General features: G+C 34.9%; 1 protein-coding gene across 1 annotated transcript in view; it reads right to left on the bottom strand.

Annotated features, from left to right (window-relative positions):
• ABCA13 (ATP binding cassette subfamily A member 13) overlaps nucleotides 1-20,519 on the bottom strand; it is a 161,822-nt gene that overhangs the window by 62,974 nt on the left and 78,329 nt on the right. The window contains exons 34-38 of the mRNA XM_030444664.1: nucleotides 20,395-20,485; nucleotides 4,404-4,650; nucleotides 2,724-2,796; nucleotides 1,072-1,190; nucleotides 21-111 (exon numbers count right to left, since the gene is read on the bottom strand). Coding sequence (XP_030300524.1) covers nucleotides 21-111; nucleotides 1,072-1,190; nucleotides 2,724-2,796; nucleotides 4,404-4,650; nucleotides 20,395-20,485 — 621 coding nt within the window. The remainder of the gene's footprint in view (nucleotides 1-20; nucleotides 112-1,071; nucleotides 1,191-2,723; nucleotides 2,797-4,403; nucleotides 4,651-20,394; nucleotides 20,486-20,519) is intronic.

The following is a 20,519-nucleotide window of genomic DNA, read 5'->3' as shown; positions in this document are numbered from 1 at the left end:
CACATACATGCAAACCTTACCTTAGCCAGAGGCTTAGATTTGGTGTTATTCCATTTTTTTTCTTGCAGTTCAAATTCTTTCCTCCCTCCAAAAGACCAGCCACCATATCTGCTAGTGGAATATAAATTAGTAACAAATTATCTTCCTTAAGCTTAACATTCTTTTCTTGAAATAAAGCATTATCTACATTAATGCTTTATCTTTCAACTGAAAGTGAAACTTCACCCCTAACAATATCCTTAGCTGTAAAAAGGAGGAGATCAATATATTCTTGAATCAAGTGAACATTATTTCTCTTTTCTGTCAAAGTGATTCCCTCAGATAAGAATTTTTACTTTCTGAAAGCTGAAATCCCTGAGCAACAGAGGGGTCTATGAGCAACTGAAGTACTACTGACTTTCAGAAACATTTTAAATAGCTTGCTTTCTTCCTACTCCATTCATATCCCAGCTGAAATCTTTCATTCTAAGACTTTTACCTCTATATTTATCAAATCAGATACTTTTTAATTTTTTTAATGCATAAATGGCCAATGCTTTCTCCTTGATAAAGTCATACTCAGACTAGTATTTGCATTTATGTCAAAAGCAGTGGTTGAGCATTTAAGGCAGGTAAGTAACCCTAAATGTACAGCACATTATGGCCTCTGTGGCTGGTATCACAGCACATAAAGTCTTTCCAGAGTGATACCAGTCCTTTTAGTTTGAAGAAAAGATTAGTTGGAGCATATCCATCTCGAGTTGATTGAGATCAACTCTTAGGAATGAAAACTATACTGTTGATCAGATTTGCATATGCATACTCATTTTCTTTCTCTGAGATGCTGAAATAATTTTCCGTGTGGCAAGGAGAGCCAGGAAATTATCATGCAGCTGCTGGAGGAAGCTCTGAGAAGTGACCATGGAAAGGGTTCCATGTCACTTTAGCCTGTCTCTACAACTTGATAACTACTAAACTATAAAGGCAATCAATCCAAATAATCTCAGTGACATAGGTCTATGCTTTGGATCAGAAAGGACTGTGGTTTTTATACACAAAGACTAAAAAAAAGGTTTGATGTTTTAATGTTACCTTGCTTTGTTGGGAAGCCTCACTAAATATTCTTCCACAAGGAACCCTGAAAGATTATACAAAATATGTCCTTTCTTATTTTTCACATAGAGAGCAGAGGTATTGAAACTTGGACACATCTGAAAAACAGTAAACATAAAATAAGTGCAGCACTCTTAAAAATCCATGACGCTACTTTTAGCCATATTTTTTGCTTTTCTTATGTAGATTTTATAGCATTGTTTTCAACCAGAATTATATTTCTCATCTGCAGTAACTTGTCAATAAATTAGGTATGGTTTTACCTTTATAAGGCATCTCAAATAATTGTGTCACCTTGTGAGAACCATATTTGCTTTTTCTTGCAACCCTGTCAGTTTTGGTTTTTAAACATCAGAATCTCTGTATCAGTTTGGAAAACTTTGCAATAATGCAAAAGGCAAAAGTGTATTCACTTGTGCCTGAGAAGAGAGACCAAAAAAAAAGGCACCAACCAGGTGAATATGAGTTGACAACAAAATTCTAATTAATGCAATATGCTTCTAAAACTGCAGAGAAGAATAAAAATGTGTTCTAATGATTTGGCGGGATGTTCTCAAAACCAAAGAAAAGGAGACAGCTATTATGATCAGGTATCTTGGAAGCTTTATGAAGTATATTATGCATATCAGCTTTAAATGAAACTACACTTTGAGATTCTGGTTTTCCATAGAGCACAGATACAGGTTTGGCCTCCAGTCTTAAGTAAATTCTCCCCTTTGAGCTTTCATGGTCAGTGGGCCTCTCCATATGCAAGTTCCCATTCCCATTTTACTCAAGATTCTCATAATTTAAACATTCATGTCTGTAGTATTAGAGGCAAATTTGTTCCTTGCTCAGCAAAGTAAAAATTAGTTTCCTCCTTCTACTTTTCAAAAAACTTCATTCCTGTATTTCAGATGCAACTCTTACTCTGAGTATTTATATCTTCATGAAAGAGAATTTAATTTATGGAATAGTCCTATGCAGGGAAATATATTTGTCACTTCAGACAATTTCAGCTTCTTGTTTATTTCTCAACCTTAGAACAAGTCATCAGGAAAACTTGCTAGTCAAGGAGGTCAGAAATCGATTACCTTTTTCAAAATGCTTTAATTCCCTGCAGACTGTTTTATTTTCAAATACACAGTCCAAATGAAAAACAATTTCTAACAATTAAATCTCATTGTAAATTAGATTCCCTTGTAGCTTTATTGGCCAAGATCACCCTCCCCCACCTTTTGGAAGTAGGTAATCTTCCAGATATTTTGGAGGTGTTATGTTTTAACCTTGTTTCACATTGGTTTTTTGTCAACAGAATCCTGTAATATATTTAAAGCAAAGCTGCATCTACTGAGAATAGCTCAGCCATCTCTGATTCCTATTATTTCACATCAAGCTATAGTAATTTCTAGTGCACACACATACACACATATATATGCATCAAAAGTGTGCAGACTCTTTCCCTGAAGACTTCAGAACACGTAGCCCAAACATCAGATGAAACAGAAGGAAATCTCCAGTCATAAAATAAACCAGTGCTCTGGGGGCTTATTTCCTCATCCTTTTCTCTAGCCCTTCAAAAATAAAATTCAAGTTATTGGGCATGTACATATATAATTTTAAAATACCTAAGCAAATATCAAATTACATACCTCTTTCTCAGCCATACATCTGCATGAATCCTTGTGTGATGCATATTCCATATGCCAACATGAATTATTTTTTCTAATGGGAATATTATATCAAGAGGAACAGACATTAAATGAAAGAAACTTTACTTAAGAGAAAAAATACAGCAAATAACAAGGTAACTTGAACACTTCCTTAGCATTTTATCACAGCAGCAGATGTATCTAAAGCCGTATCAATTTTACTCATTTGTATCAAAGTGGATTCACTAAAAGTATTTATAAAAGTAAAGGAGCAAATGAGCTCCATGCCTTCTGTTTGCAAAAGCAAGACAAGTAAAGCATGGTAGCAATTCTGTGTTCCTAAATTTGGAAATCTAGAATGCTTCCTAGAAAATGCTGTAATTATTGTACCTGCATTCATACAACACCAGACCTGATCAAGATCCTCCTGAAATTCACTGGAAATCTGTCTTTGACTTTGAAAGGGAATTTGGATTAGACCTTTAACACTGAAGCCTACTTATATACTTTACCTGGATGCCAGGTCCCTCATCAGAACACACTTGTCATTAACCTCATGCTGGCAAGAAAACTTAAGATAGTCCATGTTACAGAGAAAAATAATAGCTAACTTACAATATTTACAATTTACAGCTAAAAAAAGTAGTTAAGTTAATCACAGTTACCCTTGATTTGAATGCATGCATGTGTGGTCCCAGTCAGAGAAATATCTCAGCAGAATGTGAGAAAGGTCGCTGAGGTTTTCATCTTCAATACTGTTCAGAGTGGACCACAGCAGGGGGAGGTGGTGTGAAGGAAGAAAAAAGAAACACAGACACATTAACAAGCATGCTAATATGTCAAGTTCTATTAATTTTCAGGCTCAAGATCCTATGTGTTTACCAAGTAATTAAAGAACTATAAAATTCATGCATAGCAAACCTAAAAAAACAACAAAGTGATCTCATTTCAAAGGCTATACTTGAACATGGTTAAATTAATCTCCTTGTTTCTACATAGCCATGTTCCTCTTTATAAGCATGTGTTTCTAACAGTTAGAATGGTTAAAGTGCTTTCATGTTTCACTTAAAAATTCAAATAGCATCATCTTATGTTCACAAAGATACCTGGGTATTTGGGCAGCAGAGGAAGTGATCTGTATGTGATATGCACTTGATACAGCATATTTCAGAGCTGAGCTATAGATACTGTACATTAAGAATAAATTAATACATAAATCCAGTTAGTTCCAAAGATGAGCCTGTGGAAACTGGTGGCTAAATAAGGAGGGCATCAGACTTTGCTAATACAATGTGACGCTCTCAAACCTGAAAATTATTTTGAGAGAATCATTCCAGATCTAAGTAATTAAATAAAATTAAGCATGCAAAGGGTTGCTTAAATACACTCAGGCATTTACCTATAAATGGCCATGACTGGTATTGAAAAGATTACTCAGTTCAAACTGCTCCTAAGTCTTTAGCTTTTCCTTCACAAAATGCTTTGAACAATACTTTTCTAATTTTATGTCTCCCTCATAATAATCCATAAAAAAACACAATAAGCATTTGAAAAATAAACAGCCATTGTAAAAAGTAACCTATCATATTTTCTGGAAGGCAAATAGTCTTTATAATATGAGAACTCAAGAGTAAATGTTCCAGAGCCCTGGATACTGATGATGATGGATGAGGCCTTTACCTGAAAAAGGATTCTGCATTGTCATAAAGTCTTGGTGTCAGCTTGAGAGAAGGATAATCAATAGCCAGTGGCTTCACACTAAACAAGGCCATTGCCAGTGCAACAAAGAGGACAGGAAGCAGCACATTTGACAGACTTCCTCTCCAGCCTCGCCTGGTGTGGTGAAACCTCTTCATCAGAAAAGCAACAATCTGTCTGAGAACGTGACGGACTCCGTGCACACTTGAGGGCTTCATAAGTGAGATATCTGAGAGAGAGAAAAAAAAAACAAAAACCAATCTTGACAGACAGGGAAAATCCAATTGAACTAACGTGCTATATTTTCAAACATAGAACATAATAGTTTATTTGACAGAAAAAATAACCAAAAATATATAAACCTACAATGTTCCCTTGATGGTCTAGTATAAATCCTCTCCCCAGTATAACTAATTAACTCTTCATATCAGGGAAAGCAGATATTCAGCTAGCACCTTATAGTTCTCTGTACACAGTTAAAAGTATACTGAATACCTGTTTTACCACAGTCCTTGCACTAAGGTACAGCCATTCCTTGTGCATTGCCACCTTTGCTCCTAGACAAATGTCTGTGACAAACACGGTCTGTATTAGCGCTAAGGTCTTGATCAACCTTGACTGAAATCAGCAGCAACTTTTCCTCAGGCATTTCAGTGTAATGGCTTCAGAGTATGTTGCAAAGCATTGCAGATGGTAGTGATGTGGGATCTCATAAAGGCATTCCTTTTGTTTCTCTGCTCAAATGGGAATGATAAAATTTTCTGATGTTTTCATCAGCTCAGTTTTCATAATTCCAGCTCATGAGCTGTTCTTCACATTCCAATGGTAGTGTGCCCACAGCTTATTAATATCTTGCCAATAAGATATTTTCCTTGTAGACTCTCCCTTAATTTCGTTTTATTATTCTTTGTTAGATGACTTACACCAACCATTTTGTCACCATTTTACACCCTATTGCCTTCTAGGTATGTGCAAGCTCTTTCCAGCTACTCTCATCATCTTGCCAGACTGCAGAAGCCTCTTTCCTTCATTATAGTACAGCAGTGTCTGGTAGATTTACTACCACAGGTATTTGCACTGAGCAAGACTGAATAGCCCGTTTATTGTAGTGATCAAAAACATACTATATTTTATGATCCCTTGCGATTTGTCTCTCACTACTCTCCCCTCTCTATTGAGACCACTCTAAGCAGCAATTTCATGTCACATTTTAACGACTCCTTGTATGGGAGCTTTCAAGTAACCTCAAATTAATTGTCCTTCACTTATCAGAGTTGGTGGGTTTTTTCTGGTTTAGTAGGACTTTAATCAAAGAAGAGAGACCTGGAGGACAAAAAGGGGAGACATAATCAGAAAAAGAAATCAAACTTTTGACAGAGTGGCCTTTGAGCAAAAGAGCTCAAATTTTGTACTCTACAACAACAAATGGAATATGAATTATATTTCTGACATTAAAACTAAATGTGTTTAGAACATGAGAAGTTATAATCAAGTAGGCACATTGTGGGAGATTGTAGTTTTTAGATTTTTGGTCTACACAAGGGGAGGAAGTCAGTCAAAATAGGGCTTCATGGTGACAGAGAGTACCCTAATTCTCAAGGCTAAGACTTCTGAAAAAAATAACTATCATGTCCACCCCCACAAAGAGCAAAAAGAATACAAGTAAATATAGGCCTATTGTCCTCAGTCCCTGGGAAGGTTACAGACCAAATTTCAAAATAAAAAAACCCATGCAGGATATTAAAAACAATAAATTACTGGGAATAGTCAACAGGCTTGGTAAGGTTAAACCATGCCAGCCTAGAGTTGATTATGAATATAGGTCTTTGTGACCTTGAATCCTTCCGTTTCTTCATGTTTCAGGTTAAAAATAAATAAATAAATAAAATCTTGTTTATCTTTTTTTGAATTTATTCTATTTGATGGTACTGGATACGCTCTTAAATCTTTCTTTAGGAGGCAGGCTATAGAAGCTTGCAATCTGTCTTCTGCATAAATAATCTCAGCCTTTCAGTCTCCTCTTATAAAAATCTTAACAGTCCTAATCACCCTCACCACTTGCTTCAAATCCCCTTTTATGAGCACTCTATCAGTCTCAAGACAGATTGTGTTAAAAACGTCTGTCTATCAGACGTGGAAACACTACTGAGCTATAAAATAGTGTTATGCATTCTTGTACTGATCTCCTAGTCTTCTCTTCTGTGAAAAGTAGCCTGCACTGAGCTTTCCATAATTGACTCAATATAGTTTTCAAGAATCCCAAGGTATTTCATCACTCAAAAAAGTCTGAAACAAACAAGCAAACAAAAAACTACAAACAAACCCTTTATGTTATATCTGTGTACACTTTCTATTTAAATCTTCATGCTTCTAAATCCTACATGCACGGCCTAATATAATTTCATCTAAATAGAACCCACCAAATCAATTTTTGCTTCCTAAACTTTGTAATTCATTACCAATAAATGGTAGGTGTGTCAGGAGGCATAAAAAAAGCACATGTTTATGGGAAAACAGTTTTCTGATTACCACTGATAATCACAAAGGCTAGAAGACAAGACCAGCTGCCCTCTCTGTTCTGAACTAAATTTTTAGGCAGAAAAGCTTACGGAAATATTCTCATTAATAATTTAGATCATAAAATTAAAAATCTGACCCAGCTGTTAGAACCTGTCTTGCTTGACTTACGATTGTAATTATCTGCAAGAAGTGCAATTATGTTCACAATTAAGTTGTACTTCCCAATTCATCCAGACTCTCCTGTGTCTTATGGAAAAGATTTTTGCTGCTTTCCAATTCATGTAGCTAAAATCAGGTACAGGGAAACAGAGCATAAGTCCCAAAATTTGGGAACTAAGATTCTATAGACAGCTAGAATTTGGAGCATAACCAAATATTGTAAGAGTCTCTAATTAGATATTAGATGGGGTTTTTTTTCTCCATTCTTGAGCTTCTAGAAAATAATGTAATTCTAAACTTTTTAAATGGCACATTAAAATAAGGAAAAATGGGCTATGTAATGGCTATGTTAACAGCCAGGAGTAGACGTATTCAATTCTGCTTCTGTCATTTTGGCATTTAGACAAGGCGTTTAGAGGAGGTCCAGATTTTTGGAAGATAATTCTGGAGCTGAAACACCCTGGCAAAACAGTTGAGCTAGCTCACATGAAACTGGCTGCATTTGGAAGCAGTCTATATCTATTAGCTTATCAGAAGTTCTGTGCTAACAAGTAGTTCCAGGCTGAGTTAGTGATCTGACATCATTCTGCATTTCAGTATATGCCATACTGGTGTGTAGCCCACCAAACCGTGCACAGCATTCCATTAGGAAGTATTAGCACATCACAAAAACACAGAATCATCTGGGTTGGAAAGGACCTCTGAGATCATCAAGTCCAACCCTTGATCTACAAGACCATGGCACTGAGTGCCACATCCAGGCTCTTTGTAAAAACCTCCAGGGATGGAGATGACATCATTCATCTTCTTACATATTTGTTTACTCACTATAAAAATAAATAGTTTTTAATGTTTCTGGGAGGATTTTGAAGACTGATTTTCCTGTAGGGCGTGTGAATAAAAAGCAATCTGATGGTGTGAGGGATGGAAGGAATGCCTCTAGTCTGTGTTTCATAATATTATTGATTAACCTGGTGCTTAGGGACATAGTTTAGCAGTGAACTTACAGTGTTGGTCAAAGGTTGGACTGGATGATTCTGTAGGTCTCTTCCAAGCAAAGACATTCTGTGATTATTGCTTAGATGTAATAGAGTCACGAGCTGCCTCCATACAGAGCTGGTCAGAAAAATCTATATTTTTTGAGGTGTTTCACAAGAAAAAATCCCTTCTGGCATTTTAAAATATAAATCCTCCGCTCACCTCCAGAATATTTTCATTTTACACATTGTTAATATATCTCATTAAAAGTTGATTCAAATTGCTTCCATCTTAAAAATTTTGTGTCCAGAAAAGCAAAACCTACAGTTCCCTCTTTCTCCCCCATGCATATTGCTTAATCCAATTAAGTGAGTTTTTTAAAGGGGTTTTGTTTGTTTGTTTAATTACAAATTCAGGTGTACATTCTAAGCCCCAGCTTCTATAGTTGGATTCTTCATGAACATGAAGATCTTTGAGACAGAATAATATAGATCTAGGTAAAGATATTGCTCATCAGTAAAATTAACATATTTTAAAGCCAGAGCATTGGTATCTATCACTGCACAACTTTGTGAAAAATCCCTTTCACAACTCAGATCTCCCAAGCCTTTTTCCTCAAGCCAAACAGCTGAGTGATCAAAGGATTTCCTTCCATTAGCTAAGACTTTCTTATTGTTCAAGATTCAACACATTTAATATTTTAGCACACTGAAGACCACTGGAAGGACATGTATGAAATACGTAACTGATTCCTGTTGGGAAATCAAGAAGAGCCAACATAACCAGAAAATGTCATGAATGCTCTTAAAATATCAAATAAAAAAAAAATGCAACATATGAAATCCAACCCCTTCAAAAAATCCCCTCCCTAGAAAAATTACCAGCAAACTTGTAAAATAGTCTTTTTAAGCTCCTTAATTTTGCTTTTCACAGAGAAATGAGTATGAAAAAAAGTTCATTTTTAGGTAAGAAGCTTAGGAAAAGAAAGAATCAAACTGCATTTAAATTACATATTTTTTGTTTATAAGAAATAAATTCTAAAGTCAGGCCTAAACACAGGAGTTATGATCTAATCATAGCAAAGTGTAAGAGGCTGAAAAATTGGTAGAGTACCATTGTACCTAGATCTCTTAAAGGAAGGAACAGTTTACACTCCCCTCAATAGAATAAAGAGGAAAAACATCTGACTTTTACTGGACAAACAAAAGGCAAAACCTTGGAAAGTGATTTTCTGTGGAAATGTAAAATATGCAGGAGTTAGTGGGCAACAAGCTTTCATCCATAAAATAATATTCTTTACTGTTTCTAGATGCATTGTTATCAAATCAGTGAGAGAGGTGTATTTGAGCAACAGTGTTTGATCATGGACATCATTTTTTACATTATAAAATAGGATTTTAATTCCATTTTGTTGCGGGCGGTAGACTCGTACAAGGTAAATAATCAAATGGCAATGGAGGATACATTATTTGTATCCACTAGACAAAAGGAAAGAAACAAATAAATGATTATGTCATATTTATGCCAATAAATATGTCATGGTTTAACATTGGCCCGGCAGCTAAACCGAATAAGAGATTAATCCCCTCTCCTCCCTGATAAAGAAAGGAGAGAGAATAAGGGAGAAAGACTTATGGGTTGGAAACTAAACTACACAGCTTTAATGAAACAGTAATGATAAAGAGGAAAAATTACTAAATATATACAAATATACAGGAAAATTGATACGCTGTTCCTCATCCCCTTTTCCCCAATAACTCTCACGTCACCACTGAGGCTGCAGGGCAGCCCTGGGAAAGTCCAGGCTGGACTCCTGGAGTTCAGAAGTATATAGAAGCTATAGAGCTTTATTGTATATAGAGCTATAGAAGTATAGCAGGTCTTTGTCCCCTTCCTTTCCTTTCTTTTATTTTAGTTTTTCATAAAGCACTATGATACGATCTGAAAAACATATAGTGCAACACACAACACATGTCAATTTCTTAACACAGCTTTGGGGGCTGAGGGAGCTACAGATTTGGTTTTGGTTTTTTCTTTTTTGTTGGAAGAATAGCAGTTGAAATGAGGAATTCTCCAGTCATGGTTTCATGTGAAATGTGACTGATATAAATGCTTTAAGCAGAAATTTAAAATACTCCACTTCTCTTGCACCTTCCACAGGATAGCTTTGGAATGGCAAACTAGAAAACTGACAGATTACTAAAACCAGAACTAAGTTATGGATACTAAATAATCCAGCTGAATAGAGTACCGTATGGTTATCATAATAACTGAATTGAATGCATTATCTAGATTCGCAGCAGCTCATTAAATAGATATATTGCCTTTGCTGACAGGGTAAGCAGAGGTGAAAATGTGGAGTCACAGCTTCAACACTGCAGACATCTCTGCAGCAAATGACTGTCTCAAAAAGATTGATTTCTGCTGCCCAACCTCTAAATTTTTACAGATAACTAAATGAACTTTAACTGAGGTCATCTGAATCTACCTCTTCCTACAGCAGACTAGTTGCAAAGTTCTATAACAAAGAACAGATTTTTAGTGTAAGAAATAATCAAGGTGTTTATTCACTCTTTTCAGGCATATTCATGCACATTATGAATATCATCCTTCAATTTCAAGAACTTGTGTTTTTTTCAAAGTTAGAACATATTATTACCTGTGTTATTCAGACAAATAGGTGAGCCTCACTGAAGGCAAACCAAATATTTCTTAGGAGTTATATAAATTAGATTAAATAAAAAAAAATCAGATACAAATTTATTTCCTTTTACATCTTTACAGACATCTACGACTAAAGTGTACATTATAAATCTATCATACGAATTGTTATTTTAGGCATCTGTAATGCTTATACAAGATACAAATAAGGTAACGAAGACTCTTGAATTAAAATATAACTAGTACTGAAGTATACATAGCATTTCCTGACTGTTATAACCTTCTATTTAATGCAAGAGTAACCAGTGCCATACCACTGCAAAAATCCATTAGGCTTTCTCATCACTCATATCAAAATAACAGAAAATCCTCTAAAAATATAAATGCCACACCATGTAATAGCAACTTGTGTGGTAACAGATAAGAATTTTAGAACAGATGTGCCTCACAGACACTGTCTATTTTAAGGGTAAATTTGGAGAAGCAAAAGAGTCCAAACAGCATTTAGGAAGCAAATGCAGTGGCTGGAAAGTCAGTAAACAGTAAACTGAGACCTCTGCTTTAATTTATGGACCTGATTTATAAACTTACCTTCCCAGATGTACGTGACTCTTTTACCTTCTCATTGCATTCAACCTTAAAAACAGACTGCAAGCTGTCAGAGGTAATGAGAATCTACTTTTTTTTTATCCTGACCACTATTCAGTAGGGTGTCTGGAACAGGGTTAACTTTAGATTGGGTTTCCAAGGTACCACTGCTAGTATAATAAGCAGTAATAGCCAAAACAACAGCTAGGAAAAAACAACACCCTAGCTGCTGTTGAAGTAACAACTGATGTCAAAGCACTGCTTTATTTTTTTTTACTATTATAAATAGTATAAAAAATTAATATTATAATATTAAATATTATTTATATATCATGCGATATATATATCGCATCATGCGATATATAAATAATATTAAATATTATAATATTGTAAATATTATAAATATTTTTATTATTATAAAAATAGGCAGGCATGTAGCCATCACATAAATTAGACTGAGTATTTATTTAAGAACATTTAAGAATAACATTTTAATGAATGGTTCAAGCACCTACTCTGATTATAAAAGTATTATTATAACTTTCAATGAAAGAAATTAATTTTCAAGTATAAAATATTCAGGTTTTTTCCCTTCTTCACTCAGAAGCAAATAGTGTACAAGCCTAAAGAAATAGGAAGTATGGTTCTGTCATCCTACCCATTACCCACCATACAGACCCCAGAGAGAACCACAAAGGGTTGTTATGCTGCGAGCCAAGCTGATTTGATGAATAGTAATCTAAAACTAGTCTGGCTTTGACCAAAGAGAAGGACACATTGCTGCATGCATCATTCCCATAATTCATAAGTACAGGGTTTCATTTCTTCTACAGCTGTGACTTTCAGTGCCTAATACAATCTCTGTTGTTACATTTCCATTATTTTCTTTCACTTTTCCTTGATTTATACATCTCTTAATTTTTGTTGGGGTTGCTGCCAACCTAAACCAGACTGAAAAATAAGCTGGAATTAAGCACCATGTATTTTTAGCTTTGTATAGCAAACTCTACTCTGGCCAGAGCACATTCATCATGATGAGATAGATATATTCTTTTGCAACAAATAAAAGACAAATAGTCAGGTGGACACAATCCTATGATGCCCTGAAAGGAAAATTACTGTAATTTTGGGAGCCCTAATTCTCTGATTATACATTTCTAGATGATTGACTTGCAACATTAACAAATATGATAATTTCTGTATCCAGGAGATAATTTTCCAAATATGTTTTTATTGTAGTATTCTCTCCCCTGCAGTGATGCACCTGCCATGAATTGTCATGTGGAGGAGGATACAAGAGGAACAGCTGAAAAGCAGGTACAGAATGGTGTCTACAAAATGGAATCTTACTTGCACCTCCTGTATCTGTATTCTCTCTGTGTTATTTAAAACTAAAATAAGCAGAGAACTCTAGTCTGACAGAATTGTAAAAAATAGATCCCAACTGACTTCATATATAAACAATGTATACATACAGATTTGTGTGTGTGGATACATTTATATACAGATTTGGAAGAGAAAGGATACATTTGTACATGCATAGGCAAACACCTGTCAGATACATCTGCTGTACTAGAATACACCCTCATATTACAATAACCAGCATACTTTCTGAAATCAGCTCATTTTCTTTGTAGAAGCATCAGTGTTCAGAAAGCTCTTAGAATTCAACCCAGTGAATCCAACCTGTAGACTCAAGTATTAACATTTCAAGATTTAATCCAATGTAGACAATAGGGCTTCAACTGACCCAGCACTTCGGCTGTGTTTGGTGAAGATTTGCTAAAAGAGCAGCACAGCAGTGTAATCTGAATATTCTCTCTAGCACAGCATTTGAATTGAAATGTGAGTCAATGATAAACATCTTAGCATCTTCGAACTAGAGAAGATAAAATGCAGCACAGGCCAAAAAACCTATATATTCAAACCAGGTTTCTCAAGTACTTCCCACTAGTAACTGGCTTCCCAGAAAGGGGACTTGAAATTGTAGCTGTCCAGTTTGGTAATGCAAGATGACTTTATATAGTTATACAGCTGCCCAGTTAACAGTGAGTGGCCTTTGGAAGGCACTGTACAAGGCATCAAGGGACAAGGTCCTGGAATGGAATTGCTCGGAGAAAACTCAGATATCAAATGGAGAAAACCTCTGCAGAAGGGCCAAGATGCCACTCTGATAAAGAACATTCTTGACTGCTTTAACTTTTACAGTCTGTGAAAGTACTAGCTTAATATGAATAAAAAATATTTGGTTTTAAAATATTTAAACTTCCATAATACATTATTCTATTAACGACATCACAATATCAGAGTTTGTGCAGGGAAACAACTCAAAACTGAAAGATGAGTTCTGCAGGAGGCATGTTTTATTCAGACCCACAGCTAAAGCAAACAAATGAAAAATGTATTTGGTGAATAATCTTTCCTCAAGTACTCTGGTATCTCATAAACAGTGGTATTAAACAGCTACAATGTATTAAGCAGACCTTGATTAACAGAACTAAACATTCCATTTTTTCTAATGCCTCCAATGAATATGGTAACGTAGATAAACCACAAAAATAGAGCCAGTCCATAGCCCCATTTATGTATTATAAAGTCCCACATATATTTCAAATGAGAAATTAACTGACAACAGTGCAATATACAAATCTTATCAAGGTGTCAGCTTATGACTTACATAATTTTATACACATATACACTTAGCACAGCCAAGTGCAGTCCTAAGTGCTGGCTGCTCTGCATACTGCCTTTCATACTGAATCTGCTTTGGATCTTGTCCCTGTAACTCCTAAAACAAATTTTTGTTAGCTCTGAGAAACAACTTGTAGTCCTACAGAATGTTGCTAGTATTGAGAAAACAGATGTGCCACTACTGATAATGTTTTTGTGGGCCTTTGAAACACAAAAGAAATGTTTTTGTGACAGAAAAGAGAATTTCACCAAAGGAGATACTTTTGAGAAGGTAATGGACACATAAATATCTATCTTCGCATGGAAATATCAATCTGAAATACAGCCTAGCTAACACAGCTTTCTACATGTCTACAGTATTTACTCATTAGGTGAAGAAAGATGCTAAGACTCCTTGAAGCCTTATCCCTAAGCAATGTTCCATTTCAGGATGAAAAGTAAGTATACTTAATCTTGGTAAGCATATCTTTCAAAAATTGACCATTTACATCAATTTACTTACATAAAACTAAAGTATCTGGTTTTGCTGGTGCAACAGCATTAACAAAGCAAACTTATGTTTTAAAATATTTTTGTGCCTTCATGTACATCTATATACAGCATCTTTGTATACAAAAATTTGTATTTATATATAGACATACAAGAAAACTTGGAAAAAATCTATCAAATATAAAATCCACCTTTAAACTAATGTAAGGCAAAGCACCACCAGAATTCACTTTATATACAAACGTAAAATAAATTTACTTTATACATAAAACCTAGACTAGCTATAATAATATTTTCTGACACCATATGTCAGACTTTTTGAGTCAAAAGTTCCTTCGACACATATGCCCCATATTACGAGGGAGAGAAATAAACATTTCATCTTGAATGTGAGAAGTAAATGTTATCTTTGAAAAACAGGAAGTGTATAAGAAAAAGAAAAAAAGATTTCACTATTTAAAGTAGGAAGAAAATCTTTGTATAGTTGTATCAAAAGCCACATTATTGTTACACCAGCCGATCCATTGCTTTTTAGGTTTTGGTTCCTTTTCACAGAACACATGATCACTTAATCTATCTACTGAATATGGATTTCTGAAGATATAAATGTGAAAAAAGTGGAATACCTCCAAAAAAATTCAACAAACCATATTCATCCTCAAAAGTAATAACTGAAAGGATTCTGTCTGCATGATCTCATTTATTCTCTGAAGGAGTTCTACTTCTCTTATATTCTTTCATTTTCCCTCTTTTTTTTTCTGTGTGTAAAAATTACATAGGAATCGTTACAATATGAAATGGAAGACAAGCAGCCCTTCCAAGTAGAGAAAATAACTCCTGAATATGACATTAAAAGACAAGATATTAAAAATATCAGGAGAGACTGTAAAGGCTGTCAACACCTTTTCCCTGCATGCAGCTGCTGCCAAAGGCTCAACAAAATACAGGAATGAAAACAAAAGGAAATCCTAGAGTGGAAAGTAAAGGTTAGAGAGAGGCAGAAGGGACCACTAGGAGGTCTGAGGAAAAACAGAGTCTATATGAAGAAATATACTGTATTGAAGAAATAAACCTTCTCTATGCAAGAAAAAAACAAAGGCATAAGAGCTACGACTCTGAGACAATTTGATCTCTTGGTTTTCAAGCTGTTAAGAAAGTTCACATTCTAACAATTACATTTAGATAAATAAACCATTACTAATGCAGCCACAACTATCCATGTTCTTTGTCCTTCAGAGAAAAGAAATTTATGAGTATAGTGGATGACACTCCAAATTATTTCATTTCTGAAAAAAGCACTACTAAAAACTAAGATGACAAATAACGTTGGTGAAGGCAAAGGCAGGTTGCTGTTTGTTGGAAAGAGAATGTTCAAAATAGTCTATATACCTTAACAGGTGGTATTCTCTCCCCATTAAATAAATAAATGACCTTTGTGTTCCTTCTGGAAAACTACATTGACAGAGCTCTGATGGTGTTTTTATAAGGACCACACTTTCAACCTCCAATATTAACTCTTCTCTGTTCCCTTTTCAGATTCTCAAATCTTCCTAAAGACATTCAAACTTAAAAACAGACGCAAAAATTGTACATAGAATTGTAGCATCAGCCTCATCAATTTTGTACTGATAGTCAAAATAACCTCTTTATGTCCTTTTGTACATTATACTGAAACATAAATCATCATAGCCATACTGTCTTAGGATGCTTTCTTCACCAGGATTAGAGGTAACTTTCAAAACTAGTGTTTTCCAGGACATTATTTCATTATTATTAATAACAATAATAATACCAATAAAAAAATATGTTAAAACCTACCATAACCTAGATTTTCTGAGAATTTGGCTTAATTAAAATACATTTTATTCAGTTTTTCAAGTGATCTAACTCTTTAGTAGTCTATTCAGGTCTAACTCAATATCATTCTGCCAATCCTTTGCAACAGTTACTTTTTTCTTTTTTTAAACAAAGGTTATATTTACTTCAGTATCACCAATGAGACAAATCAAAAGGCAGAGTTAGTTGAAACTCAGTGAAAATTCACTGAAAGCTCTCCAGATTGATGTTTTGTTATTAATGACTTCTTTATTTTCAGCTACAGTTTCTTAATTAAATTAGTTTCAGATGTGCTTTAGAAGTGTTGTATGTTGATCTCTTCAGTTTTAATAGAAGCAATGTAACATTTTGCCTAATATCCTTCAAAATGCTTAACACCAGCTGCTTCGAAGAAAGGTTTAAGCAACCATAAAACTTAGTAATGCATAAACCTGTTTCTACTCCAGTGCTTTCAGTGGCTAACATCCAAGAAGTTCAAAGACATATAAACTTTAATAGCACTTCTGTTGTTATAACTATGCATATTATATATACAAAAATTTGTATTATAGTCATATTATATTAAAATATTCATACTATATATATACAAATAACTTTATTTTGACTTTTCAAATTGTATTACCACTATCTTTGTCTCCTTAATGTTTTATGGAAATGAATCTCAAATGTTTTGTATCACCATGCAAAAAATATAGTGCATATAATGTAATCCCTTTTGAATTTTCTGCAGTTTATTTTCACTATTCCTTAGGTTCCAACTGTATTTTAGTTCCGCAAGAGATTAGATACAAAGCTGGTGTCTCCCAAACATTTCTAAGATGCTGAATGCTCCAAAAATTAATTAATTTGGGTCTTCAGCAAGGTATCTGAATATTGTAATTCTGCAGTATTGGTCCCTCATCAATTCAATGAGCACACTCCTTAGCCTAATTTCTGCTTTTGCATATGTCCAGAACATTTTGTTCTGTATCCATGTTTAGCTAGTCACCTATTAGACTTGTTCTTACCTCTCCTGATTATTTTTCTACATATACTGCCTGCTGGGCTTTCTAATAATTTTATTGGATATCATAGAGTTAGTTTCTCCATTTTCTCAAGGCTATTTAGCTCTAATGATCTGGCCAGGCAGTCACTGTGAACCCAGTCTAACCTTTTCTCTGCATATTCTGTATACATGTACAAAACAACCATGAATCATGCCCCTGCTGTGTAGAAATTAATTATGCATGTCCATTATAATACATGCATGTATTATGCCTGCAAACATAGGGATAACCTGATTTAAGAAGAAATGTTATCTGTTGTCACCAAAAATTGAGTTTTACCTCATTTTTTTAATTGGAATAAAACCAAAAATTATAAGTAAATCTTCAAAAAGGAAATTTAAACCACTAGAAATTACAGTGTACTTTATATTTTTAAAGTTACCAATGTTGAAACTCTTACAATTAATTTAGCTGATGGACCAATACTTACCTCTAACATTTGCATTTAGAAAGAGTCAAATAATTCTGAGGGGTTTTTTTAATGATATTGTTTGTATGTCAAATCTGGTGAGCAGCTAAGCTTGGTCACAGTCCCCCTCCTCCAGCAGGATGTGGGACAGAAAAAGAGGGAAGGCAGGAAAACTTGTGGGTCAAGATAAAAAGAGTTTTAAAAGTGCAGGAAAAAGGAAAAAGAAAAAAAAAAAAAAACCATTCAAAGGCAATAACTCACCACCTCCCACAAGCAGACTGATGCTCAGCCAGTCTGGTAGCAATGGCCTCCCAAAAAATATTCTCCCCTCAGTTTTTATTGCTGAGCATAACACTCTCTGGTTAATTTGGCTCATCTGTCCAGGACATGAACCCTCCTAGCTTCTTGCTCATCCTCACCCCAGTCCCCACAGGGAGTGGAGGCAGAATAGGGAAAACATAAAGCCTTGACACTGCAAAACTTCTCACTCTATTCCAGCCAGACCCATTACAATAACAAACTGTAAAACATAACTAGAAATGATCAAAACTCCAGCTTCAGTTAGATCCTGTCATAGCTTGCTGAAGTTATGTGTCCTGCCTGGTTCTGGCATTGGACATCCGTCTAAATCTTGTACTGATTTTCTGCAGGGTCATTTAAGAAGGGACAATCACTCTGCTCCACTATACCTCCTACTCCGGGAGGCAAGAGATTTCCATTTTGGTTTCTACACAATCGTGTTGCCTCAAGGGCTCAGTACCACTAAAGGATAGCCAATACCTCTTCTTGTGCTAATATCCATGTTTTGTCAGAGCAGCTCTCCAAATTCTTTTACAAATCAAACAGCAGCATTCTGATCTCAATAACGCAGCTGTTTGCTTCAGGGGATTTTGAAAATTCATTTCACTACTTTGACAACAGAAAGTTTTACTGCCTTTGAATCTGCTTTCAAAGACAAAATTATACAGGTCAAGTTATTGCCCATAGAGTATTCTGGTTAGCTTTGACAGTGACAGATACCTTTCATGACCATTTCCCAGATCCCTTATGCCTACGCTTCACAGCTGTTCTTAATGATGAATGACAGTCATCTGCAATGAATTACAGTTTTGGAGTATTCTTATCCCTAAAGAAATGGCACTATCATCATATTTTCTTGCTATAATATATCAGACTGAAAATTACAGCCTCTGATTACTAGATTCTTTATTAATGTAATAACTTGAACAAATACTAAGTTATGTGTTTTGAAATGTGGATGGTAAAAGATACCAAGTTCTTAGGTAAAGCATACTCTGTTTTCATTACTTTAGGAACTGTAAATCTCACTCTTTAATGAAAAATGTCTGGAGAAGACAGGCTGTTTTGATTTGAAATTGGTTTGCATGTCCTAGCTGAGCCTTGAAGAAATACACAACTGATGTTTATGAAATAAGGGGATATTCAAAGCTATATTCTCAATGGAAGACTTCTTGTCACCACTCACAGGGGTCAGTATTTTGTTTTCTTAGTCAGGATTTTTTGTTACACAGTTACATCTTCAATGATTCAACAGGGACTGAAATAGTCCATCAAAAACAATCTCCACAAAAGTTCAGATCTGCACTTTATGAAAAAGTGTCTCATCTTGGTCCACAGTTCTTGTCACCAATTACTCATTACTGGCAGATCCAATTTAATTTATCTTAACAAATAATTGTTTCAAAATTATTATTTCCATTACTGTAATAATTAAGGTCCTTAGTCACAGACCAGGATCTTTCTCGTCCTTGTGTTCTATGGAAACAATACCAAAAAAGATGCATATAGAACAAAATGTTTGACATCTGACCAAAGAAGTTTGTAATCTAGATATAAATAATAAAACAGAAGAAACATATTAAGCATAGAAGCATAAGAATCCCAGGTACAAAGAGAAAATATTGATGAGCTTGGTGGGGACTTCTAATAAAGATCTTGAATCATTCATTTATCAAGGTATCACATTAGTGACTTCTAAGAAGAGGTTTTAAGGAAAACAAGCAGCCTTCAGCATCCAGAAACGTCAACAAGGACATCCTCCCAGGCTTTCGATGCAGTAAAATAGAAAGCACAAAGCAGTTTGTTTTAAAATAGAACCTGAAATAACATGTCACTTGAGAACCCAAATGATCTTCTGCTAGAGAGGGAAACAGATTTAATTTTGGGGAGCTTTTTTGGGCGGGTGGAGATTAATACACCTTTCTAATAGGTTACAGATTTTGCATCTCTGGTATATCTCAGCAGTATTTATCCACCATTAGTATGAATGAAAGAGGGTAATTAGTTACCACATACTGGTAGGAAGCAGTACATTAATGCTGATGCAGTGAAAGTATAAAGGATGTAGGAAGATGGGAAGATGAGTGTGAAGTGAAACAGAGGTGAATGACAATAGACATATAAAACCTACAAGCCAAGGCAGATCACATCACACTCTCAAAAAATTTACCATATGGTAACAGGCAATACTTTCCATTTGCTTCTGCACTTCTCAGCTTTGGGAAGTTTGCATATATGTGTATTTGTGATATTTATAAATTTAGCTGCTTTGTGTGGTACCTAATTTTCTACTTACAGGCTGATTCAGCACCATTTGTATGGTCCAGGTGTGCTGCCTGTGGGACATAGGGCATCTTCTCTGACTCCTGCAGTAGCTTCAGAAAAACCTTTCATGATACAGGGAAAAAAAAATAAAAATTA

This window comes from Calypte anna, chromosome 2 (assembly GCF_003957555.1).
Source record: "Calypte anna isolate BGI_N300 chromosome 2, bCalAnn1_v1.p, whole genome shotgun sequence".
Lineage (NCBI taxonomy): Eukaryota > Metazoa > Chordata > Aves > Apodiformes > Trochilidae > Calypte > Calypte anna.
Note: the sequence above shows the minus strand (reverse complement) of the source record. Positions and strands in the feature narration are given on the sequence as shown.